Source organism: Typopeltis vanoorti, chromosome 16 (assembly GCF_054136105.1).
Source record: "Typopeltis vanoorti isolate ZY-2024b chromosome 16, IOZ_Tvanoo_1.0, whole genome shotgun sequence".
NCBI lineage: Eukaryota > Metazoa > Arthropoda > Arachnida > Uropygi > Thelyphonidae > Typopeltis > Typopeltis vanoorti.
This window is the reverse complement of record NC_143564.1, coordinates 46566559-46580092: the sequence shown is the minus strand read 5'-3', so window position 1 is coordinate 46580092 and position 13534 is coordinate 46566559. Positions and strand designations below refer to the sequence as shown.

Genomic DNA, 13534 nt, shown 5'->3' with positions numbered 1-13534 from the left:
CCTCTTCACCTCCTACCGATCAAGAAGAAACCTAGGTGACCAAATCTGAGCACAGTAGTCGAGATGGGGTCTTATCAAGGCTCGATACAGAGGAACAATAACCTGCTTGTCTCTGCTTGTCAACGTATTCTTCAGCAACCAAGTGATTTGATGAGCTGATTTGGCCACTTTTGCAATGTGTCCCCTAAATTTCAATTCCTTATCCACCAACACTCCTAAATCTCGTGCCTCATCAATTGCCTGGAGCACGGTTCCACCAATGCAGTAAACTGCCGCCAATCTTTTCACCCCAAAATGCATAACCTTACATTTTGCCACATTAAATTGACATCCATTCTCCTTAGCCCAGACCTCCAATCTATCCAAATCATCCTGCAAAATTTTGACATCTGCATTCACTATTGCCCTACCCAACTTTGCATCATCCGCAAACAAATGAACTGTTCCTCTCAGATCCTTTCCTATATCATTTATGAACAAATTAAACAGCAGTGGTCCAAGAACAGATCCTTGTGGCACACCAGTAGTCACAGGCCGTCTTGTGGACTCTACTCCTGAGTAAACCACTCTCCGATATCTCTCCGTCAACCACCCTCCTATCCATCTCGCCAACCCTATGTCCATTCCCATATGCTGCAATTTACTGATTAGAATTCCATGTGGTATCCTGTCAAAGGCCTTAGCAAGGTCCAGTAGAATCACTGTAAACCCATTACCCTTATCCAGTTCAGCCGTCACTGTATTATAATACGTGAGCAAGTTACTGAGGCATGACCTACCCTTCACAAAACCATGCTGTCCCCGATACAGTATCCCATTTTCTTCTATCCAATCTTGTATTTTCCTCTTGACTATTTTCTCTAAGACCTTGATAATGATTCCTGTTATGCTGATTGGCCGGTAATTTTCAACAGCAGCCTTGGAACCACCTTTGTGCAGTGGAAGTATTTTCCCCTCTTTCCACCCCCTTGGGACTGACCCAGTCCTGAGGCTCAAATTAAACAAAATGGTCAAGGGCACTGACAATTCTTTGGCCGCTTCACGTACAACACGAGCTGGTATACCATCCAATCCCACAGATGTATTGACATTGAGGTTCTGTAATAGACTAGTTACCTCTACTTCATTCATCACAATTCCAGTATAAGCTGTTGGTTCTTCCATTCCTGCAAAGTCACCACCTGGATGATATACTCTTGCAAAGTGCTCGCTCAGTAATTCCACAATACCGACTGATTCGGTTACCTCCCTACCCTCAGCATTTTTCCTTTTACTTGCAAGTTACTTGGCTGGAGAGCATTGGTACCATTAACCATTAAAGAGAAACATTAACTTCTTTCCTTTTTTGGATGTTAAACTGACTTATCCCCCACAAAAGTTTGGAATCATTTCTACACTTGGACATCAGGCTCGCTGCCTTCTTTATGACGAAGAAGAACTTAACAAAGAACTCAATTTTCTCTGGACTACCTTTCAACTAAAAGAAAACTATTAACAAATTCCTTTGTTAATAGTTTTCTTTTAACAAAGAACAATAATAACAAAAAAAAAAAAAAACTGTTGTTTAATCCACTCTCTCGCCATAATCAGGATAACACAAGTGTTAAAGGTGACGTTTTGCTACCCTACAACAGCTCCGTCTCTCTCCCAAATTGACCAAGGTTCTTAGGACTTTATTCACACCTCTACCAAAACTCTGCTCCTTACTGAGCCGACCTAAACCTAGACATAACAACCTATAATATCCCGGCATTTACTAGATTTAGTGCAACTGTGATAAACTATACTTTGGCCAGACAGAGAAATCTATTGAGCTACACATCGAAGAACATCAGAGAGACATAATTTATGGGAGAACACGGGCCAGTGCTCTGTCTAGCCATGTTCTGTTTTCTGCGAATCCAATGAAAAGAACCACACCCATCCAGTACTATGGCATAAGTCCAATAATGTTTTCTGTTGTTACGATGAACTTGAAAGAAAGATAGTAAAATCTAAATAAGTCATCCTTAATCCTATACATCTAACAGCAACCTGAGTTACAACCTATCAGACTGTCATTATGCTGCTATCCAATATTGGCATACACGAGATTTTGAGCGCGCGCATATGCCCAACATTGAAGTCAGAGAGAGAATGTTTTTAAATAAACAAACGTCAATGCATTAACGTCGAAATGTATATGCTAACTTTTGTGCTGTTTAGAGTTAATTCCTTTACGGTTTTTGTTGATTATTTCTATTATTTTTTTGCACCTGAAGAAGTCTGTTAAAGACAAAACTAGTCTTGCCATTAAAATCTGCTTTTTATTTCTCATCTCGGTTTCTCGGTCATTTAATCCTAAAAAACATGTACTTCAACTGAGTAAATTAGTCATCTAACATATATATATATATGTAATCATTGGGTCATCCCAAAAGTAATGTCGTTTTTAGCATTAAGTTTTGAAAGAATATAAAAGATAAATCACTTGCTAATTTAATCCAGTATACATTCTCTATTTGAATCAATAATACTCTTCCAACATTGTTAAAGCTTCATAATGCCATTTCTATAGAACTCAGGAGGTTTGGAGGCAAAGGTCGCATAGGTTTCTGTGCCTCTGATGTATTGTTTTTCATTAATGAAATATTGAAAACTTTGAAATAAGTGGTAATCTGAAGATACAAAATCAGGAGAATACGGAGGATGTGGAAGCCTTTCCCAGCCAACAATCTCAATGTATACAGATGATTCTTGCCTATGAGGGTTTGCATTATCATGGTGAAAAACAATACCCTTTCGATTGACCAGAGAACACCTCTTTTCTTTCAGTTTTTCATTCAATCGATTGATTTGTTCACAGTAGACTTCAGCTGTGATTGTTTGGTTTTGTTGAAAGAGTTCAAAGTGTATAATACCAGTTATATCCCACCAAATGCTGAACAAAGCTTTCTGAGGGTGAAGGGCTTGTTTTGGCTGAGGTTTAGCATGTTCCCACTGCCTTTGATGCTAAAACATCCTTGTAAAATATCCACTTTTTCATCACTGGTGACCACAACTCAAAAACGTAGATGGAACCTTTCGGGAATGAAAAGCAGTGCAGATATTGACATGTTCCCTTCGATTGTTGTTCATCAGTTTGTGAGAAACCCACTTGCCGAGCTTAGACACTATTCCAAGTTCTTGCAAATAGCGATGGATGGTCAATGATGATGCATTAAGATCTTGTGCTAAATCTTCAATAGTTTTGCACTAAATCTTCAACAGTTGCATTGGCATTTCTTGCAACAGCAGCTTCCAGCATATCATTATTGAGAGAGAGAGACAGGGCACCCAGATTGAGGGGAGTCTTTCAAGCTAAAGTTCCCTTGTCGAAATTTTTGGAACCATTGCTGGCACTTTCGCACATTCAAAACATTATCACCATACACTTCTTGCACATTTTTACAGTGTTAGCAACATTTTTTTAGAACTCATAAAGCATGATGTGCCTAATATGCTCTTCAGTGACCTCCATAGTAATAAAGGGTTATTTAAACAATAACTTATGTATGATGTTCTTGCAAGGTGGAATTCCTTAGAATGATGCTACCTCAGCTTAGCGGTACTTATAAAGCTTCAAAAGTTCATGTTTAGACAAGCTGAGAAACATTTGAACAAATGCAGCATAAAAAAATGACATTACTTTTGGGATGACCCAGTATATATATATATATATAAAACAAAGGAAATTATGAGAAATAAAAGAATTCTTGAAAAATACACTAACGAAATCATGAGAAATGTATAATAAAGAAAATCACCCAGAAAAAATAAAAAATAAATAAAATAAGTCACAGGAAATAAGATAGTCATAAAAATGTAACAAAGGAAATTGCTACAAAAGAAATAGAGAGAACTAATACAAAGGAGATTGCAAAAAAAAAAAAAAAAAAAAAGAAAAGAAATTGCCAAAACAAATGGCAACCCACTACGGCCAATGGTGGACTGCACTGGCTCTTCTACTTACTACTTTGGAAAACATCTTTCTTCATCTTTGGAATCTCAGTGGCCACACTAGCTCTTATATTAAAAACAGTCTTGACTTTAAAGAAAAGATAAAAGATCTATAACTGTCTAATAATGAGATAATAGTTTTGCTTGATATACACCCTCTGTCCAAAAAGAAACTGAACTTTTGATAGAAAATAAAACACAGGCCAATTATAATTATTCAAATCATTTATTTCAATCGATATACTCTCCCTCAGCTTCAATACAGCGTTTGGCACGGGCAATTAATTCGTTAAATGAGTTTTTTATATCGGTTTTTGGGATGCTGTTGAGGGTCATGATTACTGCCGCTTGAACGTTTTCAATGGTGGTGTATCGCTTTCCTTTCATCGGCGAATGAAGTCAGGGAAAGAGAAAGAAGTCACGGGTGCTAAATCAGGTGAGTGATCCAACACAAACTTGATTTTTGCTCAAAAACTGTCTCACAATGTTCGAACAATAAGATGGTGCATTATCATGCAAAAGTGACCAGCTACCTTCATCACAATATTCATGCCGTACACGATGAATTCTCACTACCAATCACTTCAAAATTTCGAGATAAAACTCACTATTGACCATTTAGCCAGGCAGAATGAATTCTTTGTGGATAATGCCCTTGGAATCATAGAAACAAATCAGCATTGTCTTTACTTTTGACTTCTCCAAGCGACTTTTTTTCGGATGCCTCTCTTATGGTGGTCTCCACTCAGCACTCTGGCGTTTTGTTTCGGGCTCATACTCAAAACACCACGTTTCATCACCAGTAACGATTGTTTCAAGGAAGTTTGAGTCCTTGCAGTGTTAAATTTGTTACATTTTTTGGTCATCAGTCAATTTGTAGGGAACAAATCCTGAATTCAATTTACGAAGGCCTAACTCTCGGTCAAAATGTTATGTACAGTTGATTTTGGAATCCCCAATTCATCATCTTCAATCAATCTCATGGATGATTTTGGGTTTTCTTTGATGAAATCATGCACTTTTTGGATGTTAACTTTGCTCAGTCCAATTTTTGGACGGCCCAGCTTTTCGTCGTCCTCAAGCGTCTCACGACCACTTTGAAATTGCTTAAACCACTTGAACTTGAGTAGGGATATGCATTCATCACCATATGCTTTTTGAAGCATTTGATGTGTTTCGGTAAAACTTTTACCAAGTTTAACACAAGTCAATCGCAGCTCTCTGTTTGAAACTCATTTTCCGACCATTCGTCAAAACACACTGTCACTCTTGGCACTATAACTCGGCTTCTAATGAAACAAATGTCATAAACAGTTGACACAACACTAATGAAGGTTGCCACAGAGAGTGAGTCTTCTTGTTCATCAGTGTACTGCTACAAGAGACTTCAGTTTTTACGATCTGATTTCCCAGAAGACATCAACTTCTTTAAATTCACCATCAATGCAGGCTAGTTTACATGCTGTAATGTTATTCAAATAAATCAGAGGAACAATAATGGGTAGTCCTATCTCACCAGCCTTAGCTGGTTATTTTATGGAGCATCTAGAAAAACAACTCTTTGACACTATTTTTTTTTTCTCACTCTCATATATGATTACATTTTGTTGATGATATATTTGCAGTCTGGTCCTGCTCTGAATCAGAATTACTTCAATTCCTAGAGAAAATAAACTCCCATATCAAGTTCGCTATTGAACTTGAATCCAGCAGGTCATGTTGAATTTGCAATTTATCAGAAGCCAATCTTTACTGGCAGACATTCATTCACTTGTCCTCACACCATCATTTTTCACAGAAGATAGATATTATCTTCATCAAAAATCTTGAATAGAGCTCATGTGATCAAAGGATATATACTACCTCTTTCCTTACCAGGTGGCTATCAGGTATCCTTGTCATGTCATCTTTGCTATTTTGGAATGACTGGCCAATTCTGCCTTGATTAGAATCAAAGAACATCAAGACTGTGTTACAGTTTTGGAAAATAACACTGTCGGGCCTTACTTCTTATTATTCTATTAACACCAGGTACAAAGTTTTTTTTTTTTTTTTTTGGAATTAGATGAAACATTTTCATTCCAGCAAGTTTGGATTTGATCATCTTTTCCTTGAAAAATATGAAATGCTACAGAATCATTCAAACCTCAACTAATCAAACTGCATGCCAATCTCTAAGCTTTGGAATGCACTATTAATTGTTCATGCTTTTTTAAATTAATAATTATTTTAAATTATTTTTTATCTACACAACTGTTTTACAATTGTGCCTTTGAAGTCAAATAGTGTAACCTTATACTTCAACTGTGACCCAGATACAAGCTAGTATATGCTTGCTTTATGACTCATTATTATGATTTGATTCATGTTTTGAATGTAGTTAACAGCCTGTCTCCCTGATGATCTCTCCATAATTTTGGATAAAAAACATTGGAGTTATTGAATAAAATTCTGTATATTTTTGTTACATGCATAAACCATTTCTTAGAACTCTAGGAACACATTCTAGTACTAAATCAAATCTAACACTATTTGATCTTGAGTTCCTTCTTTCACATGCTGCTTGAAAATGTTGTCCTGCAACATCTCAATTATAATTCCCCTTCATTATCAAGTGTTTTCTCTGATACCCAGTTGGTGTTTGGATAATTTAAGTCTCCCATAATGATTATTTAGTTAACATCCATCAAGGTTATTTGGCTCTTCCACATCACCTCTTACTTCCATAATGCAATGAATGAAAGATTTTTCATTCATTGCATTTATTGTACTCTTCTTTCAGCAACAGTTTTTTCTTGCTGACTCACACCAGGACTATTTAAATATGGTCCGTCTTTCATACTCCATTTGTCACTCCAATTCATTACACATATTCAAAAAATGCACTCTTTTCCCTTCACACAGCTCCACTAAAATATCATACATAATCTTCACTCACTGACTCAACTCATCACTTTCGTACCTGGCCAACACATTGAACCCCTCCCCTTTCCTATGGCACTGTTATCTTTTATTCTCCTCAACAAACTCCTGATATCTATTCTCACCTTCTTGTTCTCAGCTAAATTATTCAACTCTTTTGCTTGCTTCCTTAATTCTCATATCCAATCACTCAGCCTGCCTCCAGGAAAATAAATGTTATGCACCTCATTCACCACACCTGTGATGATTAAATCCCCATTCAAGGCTGCTCTTGAATCATTTTAACCTCTTTACATAGCTATCTGTAATTCCTCTCATTTCACTTTGTATATACTTCATCTCTTGCCTCTTCTTCACCAACTCTGCTTTCATATCTTCAGCCATTTTCTTGTGTTCATTCATTCTTGCTACCTACATTGCTGATCTTTATTTTTTTGCTGCCTGTCATACTATCTTACAATCATTCCCTAAACCTGAAAGTTTGAATGAAAGGATTAAATGAATTGAATAACTTGCAAAGACATTCTGCACACATGTGATGAATGTTGTGATATGTATATCAAGGTTGGTTTCCTTCATATTTACCAATCACAAACATAAAAACTGACCTTGAACACATTTGCATCCTTCTATAAATGGGAATTTTATTAATTCGTGGAGTTTATGCCATTGCCACTGTACATGGATATGTCTGAAAGTCATGACCAATAATAGTTTGATTTTTTATTTATTTTTTTTTTTTAATAATGTGGCTCCCATCTATGAAAAGTCGTTAACCTATAGTGCATTATGGCTGTTTTTTTTTGTTTTATTTTCCTTCATATTTTTATTTCTTTTACATAATCCGGAAACACTGCTTTAGAAGCAGTGTTTTATTTATATCTGGTTGGCTGAGTGGTTAGTATATCCACTCTCCAGCCAAAAGGCTGATGGTTCAAATCCCACTGTTTGCATGGAAGTATGTATAATGCTATGCATTATACATACCTGGAAGGATATGTGCTCTGCATTATAGGATACTAGGGCAAGTAATGTGAAGTTATAAGCTTCTTTATACGAGTTGACCCAGTCCTGAAAATAGTTCATGTGCAAACTTGTTTGCTTACACTTGGATAAAGGATTAAACCAAGTATATAATTTCTTGGTATCTTTAATTTATTGAAGATTATTTGAAAACAGTAAAAAAACAAAAGACTTCTGACACCAATATAAATGCACCAGTGTTTCTCATCATTCATGCAACAGGTGAAAAGCCAACAGTGAAAATGTCATCCTTCTTTATTCAAAAAGGTTTGGAAGAACTGTTATAATCTCATAAAACAATTAAGAAGTTATGTTCTAGTAATGTGCTTGTAGACACATCATGTCAGCAACACTCAAAAAAACTACTGAAAGCAACATCAACCGGTGGATTAACATAAAACATTTAACACTTCTAAAGGAGAGATATCAGAATGAGATCTCCTTGATGTTCCAGATGAGATATGTTCATAGCTTGATGTTCAAGGAGTGACAAATACGAGGCACATCCTGATATGTAACGATAGTCACCTGGTTTGAACCAAGAACATTATCCTTACTTGCAATACATCCAAAGGCTAGTACAATGGTTAAATAGCAGAAATATGGGTATTTCCAAACTGTTTTTCTCTCTACTACCTGCACCCAATGTGGAAGTAAAGAGCATGATAATTATTATTATTACTATTATTATTATTATTACTACGGGCGACTCCAAGGAGTCCTTAGACTCATCGAGGGAGGCCCTAAACATCATGTCCACACAACTGTTCAACATTCTCACAGTATCTATCATACCTTGCCGTGAACTCATTCACTGTCATAGCACCCACAACAGACTCTGGCAGCTTATTCCATTCATTTACCACGCTAAAAGTAAAGAACCCAGCTCTAACACCCTTACTAACCACACTTGCCCAGTTTCCATCGATGTCCCCCAAGTCCTCCCATCACCTGTCCTAATCTCAAAAATATCCTCTGAATTAATTCTATAGAAATCCTTCAGCAATTTGAATGTCTCGATTATATCTCTTTTCCACCTATCAACCAATTTCTGCAACCCACAAATCTTCAACCTGTTCTCATAGGGTCATTCCATAGAACCTATGAGAACCTGCTATCATCTTGGTCACTTGCCTCTGGATCCTCTCAACCTCCTCCCCATCAAGAAGAAACCTAGGTAACCAAATCTGGACACAGTAGTTGAGATGAGGTCTTATCAAGGCTCGATACAGAGGAACAATAACTTGCTTATCTCTGCTCATCAAAGTATTCTTCAGCAACCAAGTGAGTTGATGAGCTGATTTAGCCACTTTTGCAATGTGTCCCCGAAACTTCATCTCCCTATCCACCAACACTCCTAAGTCTCTGGCCTCATCAATCTCCTGGGGTACAGTTCCACCAATGTGGTATACTACTGCTAATCTTTTCACCCCAAAATGCATAACCTTACATTTTGTCACATTAAAATGACATCCATTCTCCTTAGCCCAGACCTCCAATCTATCCAAATCATCCTGCAAGATTTTGACATCTTCCGCATTCACTATTGCCCTACCCAACTTTGCATCATCAGCGAACAAATAATAAATCTTTCTCTCCAAGAAAGCAAAATATGTTAACTGTCATGGAGATCATACAGCTTACTCTTGTGCATGTCACCAGTGTAAAGAAGAAAAAGATATAAAGAAGATAAAAACACAACAAAATATATCACACCAGGATGCAAAAAACGAAATTAGCCCCCAGTCCACATCTCTTCTGAATTTATGAATTCTTATTATGCTGAGAAGATGGTTAGTACTAAAAAAAGCATCAAAATCAATGCAAACGTGCATGTCTATTCCACAGTCTCATAATTTCACAATACCTGAAGTTTACAATCATGTGTGCTTCTGTGTGGAGTACATCAGTTGCCTGACCTATGGTCTCACTCCTGAAATTATCCCATTTGCTAAGAACTCACTTGTCAAGAATATTATAGCAAGGATACTAGTGAAAAATAAACCACCAGACATCCTGATAAAAAAAAAAATCCATGGATAGGAAATTATACTTACTAAATGATCCTTACACATCACATAATACATTCTACATTTTTCCAGAGCAAGAAATTGACTATGGCTGTCCATACTTCTCTAAATCTAGAGATAAATATAATGTAATTATTTATGTAGATATCTTCCTCTGGGTTTGTGTGTGTGAAATGGAGAAACATAGGGAACCATCTGAAAGTTTGACTAATGTGTCAAAAAAAAGGGCAGACAGTTATTAGATTCTTTTTCTACTGTGGAGTAGGCTGTTTTTGGCTGTTTAGATAGGTATCCAAAGTGTCTTGCCCCACAGACAAGACACTTTGGTTTCTTTTGTCATTACCATTATTATGGCAAGTCAGGATTGGCAGATCTTGCCTTGGACATCCTTTCACACAGGATTAGATGAAAGAAATCCAATTGTGCTGTTTAAAGGTCATTACAGTCAGAAAGATTATTTTTTAGAATCGGCCATGGCTATGAAGAAATCTCTTAACCTAAACCATTGTGGTTGTATTAATTTGCAAAAAATTTTGGAGACAATTATCTTAAGATTAACTCCTACATAGCTATAATACCCTTCTTTTATATATATATATATATATATATCATTAGAGGATGACAAATTAGGACTTTAGATCTTTTGTCCGTTGCAATTTTAATTTTGTCACTTACTCATTGTTGCGTGTAAAGTATGACATGCTGGTTTGAAATCCAATGAAATATAAGCCAGTTAATAAACATCTTTTTTATAAATTAGTTCATTTGGTGGTATTAATACATTAAAATAAGCTATGGACACCAGTTGTCTACCTTGAATCATAATGGATGTGTCGTTGCTGATCCAAACACAATTGCAAACATTTTGGAAGTTTATTTTGCTAGAAACTCAACAGACAGTTTGATATCCTCCTAAATTTTTAATACTGAACGAATCACTACAGAAACTTGGATTTTTTGTCCCCCAGAACAGACAAACTGGCCTTTTTATGAACACACTTCTACGTTCATAAAGTGTCCCCCCCCCAAAAAAAAATGCCAGACTCTGTGACAAGCCATTGAGGTTTCTCACAGTCACATAATCATTGCAGACCCTGCACTTAGCAAGAAAAAAAAATTTGCTATAAGGAGGAAGAAGATTTATTTTGTTTGGTAATGTTTTGGTTACGAATGCATGTGTTCAGTCTTGAGTGGTATACCCCAACCCTGCATCTTGTTTTTCTGCTAAGCCCTGTTATTCATATTACACAATGTTGCATTTCATGAGTGTTTCTAGGAATACATCTATTGTGTTATGTGAGGACTGACTATACAAAGTAATTTTAAAAATAGGAATGATATGTTTATATTTTTAGGGTCATATAAGTACATCATCACTTGCATTTCCTCATGTAAATGAAGCTGGGATTATTCCTTATATAGTCAGAATGGTTGGTGATGCACCAGTATTATCAGTAAGAGGGTAAGATTTTTGTGATCTTTAATGTGTTTTTTTTTTTTGTTGTTGTTGTGATTGTTCTTATGCTAATAAATTGAATAGCAGATCTTACTTCATAATAAATTTACAAAATACCATGTGCTTTCATAATATTGCATACCTTGATGTAATGTAGACAATAATTTTAAGGGTATTTTAATTATTTTTGTTTAACACACATAAGTATCTTTTATTTTATCTATTCATTAAATTGGCATTTCGTCTTCAAAGAAAAAATGCTATTTTTTTTTTTTTTAAATATAGAGAAAATAAATAAGTGAAACTAAATGTTAACTTATTTTATTCATTATTATTTAATGGTAGAACATCTACACTATGGTAGTATTAAGCTACAATGTGTAGACTAGGTTTAGATAATCCAGAAATCCTGCTGTACAGATCAAACATAGAACATTTTCAAAACTCACTTCATTTCACTGCTAAGCAGAGTGGTAAAATATATGGAAAAAATCATCTACCTTAAGACATACACACAATCACTGCCCATGGTGGAATTCAAACCTAGAAACTTTTGGTTGAAGAATGTGTATGCTATTCACTCTGCCAACAGTACCAACAGTATCAGAGACAATATCAAGGAACAATTCAGAATTAATAAAACTGATGAATCCAGAAAGAAATTAATGGACATAACACACAAAATAGAGCAGGAAATTTGGAATTGCAAACAAGAGAAATGGGCAGAGCTTTGCAGTAACCTGGACTCAAGAAAAGACAGCCAACACTGGAACATTATTAGAATCCTAGACAACAATATCAAAGAAGAGAACCAACAGAAAACAAACTTCTTCATAAATGCTGGAAACAAACTATTACAGATCAAGAAATTGCAAACACACTGGCAAAAACCTATTCAAACAACTCCAAACTTCAGTATAACACAGTGGACAAGATCCTCAATAAACTCGCAAGTAAAATACTAAAACAAGCAAGAACATACCAAACTAATGACATCTTCTTCGAAGAATTTACACTAAGTGAACTAAATTCATCAATCATAAAAACTGCACCTAATAAATCTCCTGGTAATGATCTTATCTTTGGTCATATGGTCAAACACCTTGGCAAAAATGCCAAAGAACAACTTCTGGATATTCTCAATACCTCTTGGCGAATAGGCAAACTTCCAAAAGAATGGAAAAAATTAGTTATTGTACCCATCTTGAAACCTGACAAAAATGCTGCAGAATGTCAAAGCTATAGACCTATTGCATTAACTAGCATACTCTGTAAAATTACTGAAAGAATCATACACTCCAGGCTCAATCATTCTCAATCAATCATTCCACTTCTGCCAAACAATGATAGACTCATTTCAGGAAAAACCAACAAAAAAGACAACTACTATATTCCTTGATATGACTGCTGCTTTCAATCGTGTTTGGATCAAAAAATTAATACAAACAGTACATGATATTGGAATTAGAGGAAACGTTTTAATCTAGGTTGCTGATTTCATTAGAGGAAGAAAGATCAAGGTTAGAATCAATGCAGCAATATCAAGAGAGCAGAGAACCTGGACTGGTGTTCCCCAGGGCTCAGTACTCGGTCCCTTACTATTCCTTTTATATGTCAATAACATTCATCCCTACCTTACAGAAGACACAAAAGTAGCTTGCTACACAGATGATAAAGCCATCTGGCACACTAGTGCTAAAATCAAGGAATCAGAGGAGATTCTAAACAAATCCATGATTAGAGAGGATTAGAAAAATGGTCAAATGAACTTAAACTCAAAATCAACCCAGACAAAACAAAAATAAGCATCTTTAGTACAGACAGGAAAAATAGACATTCCTACAATCCCAAAGTCATGATCAACAAGAAGCTAATTGAAAAAGTCACAAATCCGAAATACCTTGGTATTACACTTGATCAGGAATTACATTTTGCACAACACATCTCTAACACTTCCAACAGAGCTCTAAAAAAATTAAATATACTGAAAAGGCTTTGTGGAACAAATTGGGGTGCAAAGCCAAAAATCCTCAAAACTACTTACACTACACTAATAAGGCCAATAATGGAATATGCAGCACCTATCTGGTCACCTTCGGCCTCATTGGTAAAGGAAAAATTGGAC

General features: G+C 35.9%; 1 protein-coding gene across 2 annotated transcripts in view; it reads left to right on the top strand.

The window, feature by feature from the left end:
• The window catches only part of rictor (rapamycin-insensitive companion of Tor), a 955009-nt gene that overhangs the window by 716256 nt on the left and 225219 nt on the right, over positions 1–13534 (top strand). For both annotated transcript variants that reach the window (XM_090406113.1, XM_090406114.1), the window contains exon 24: positions 11309–11415. In XM_090406113.1, the coding sequence (XP_090262239.1) occupies positions 11309–11415 (107 nt within the window). The remainder of the gene's footprint in view (positions 1–11308; positions 11416–13534) is intronic.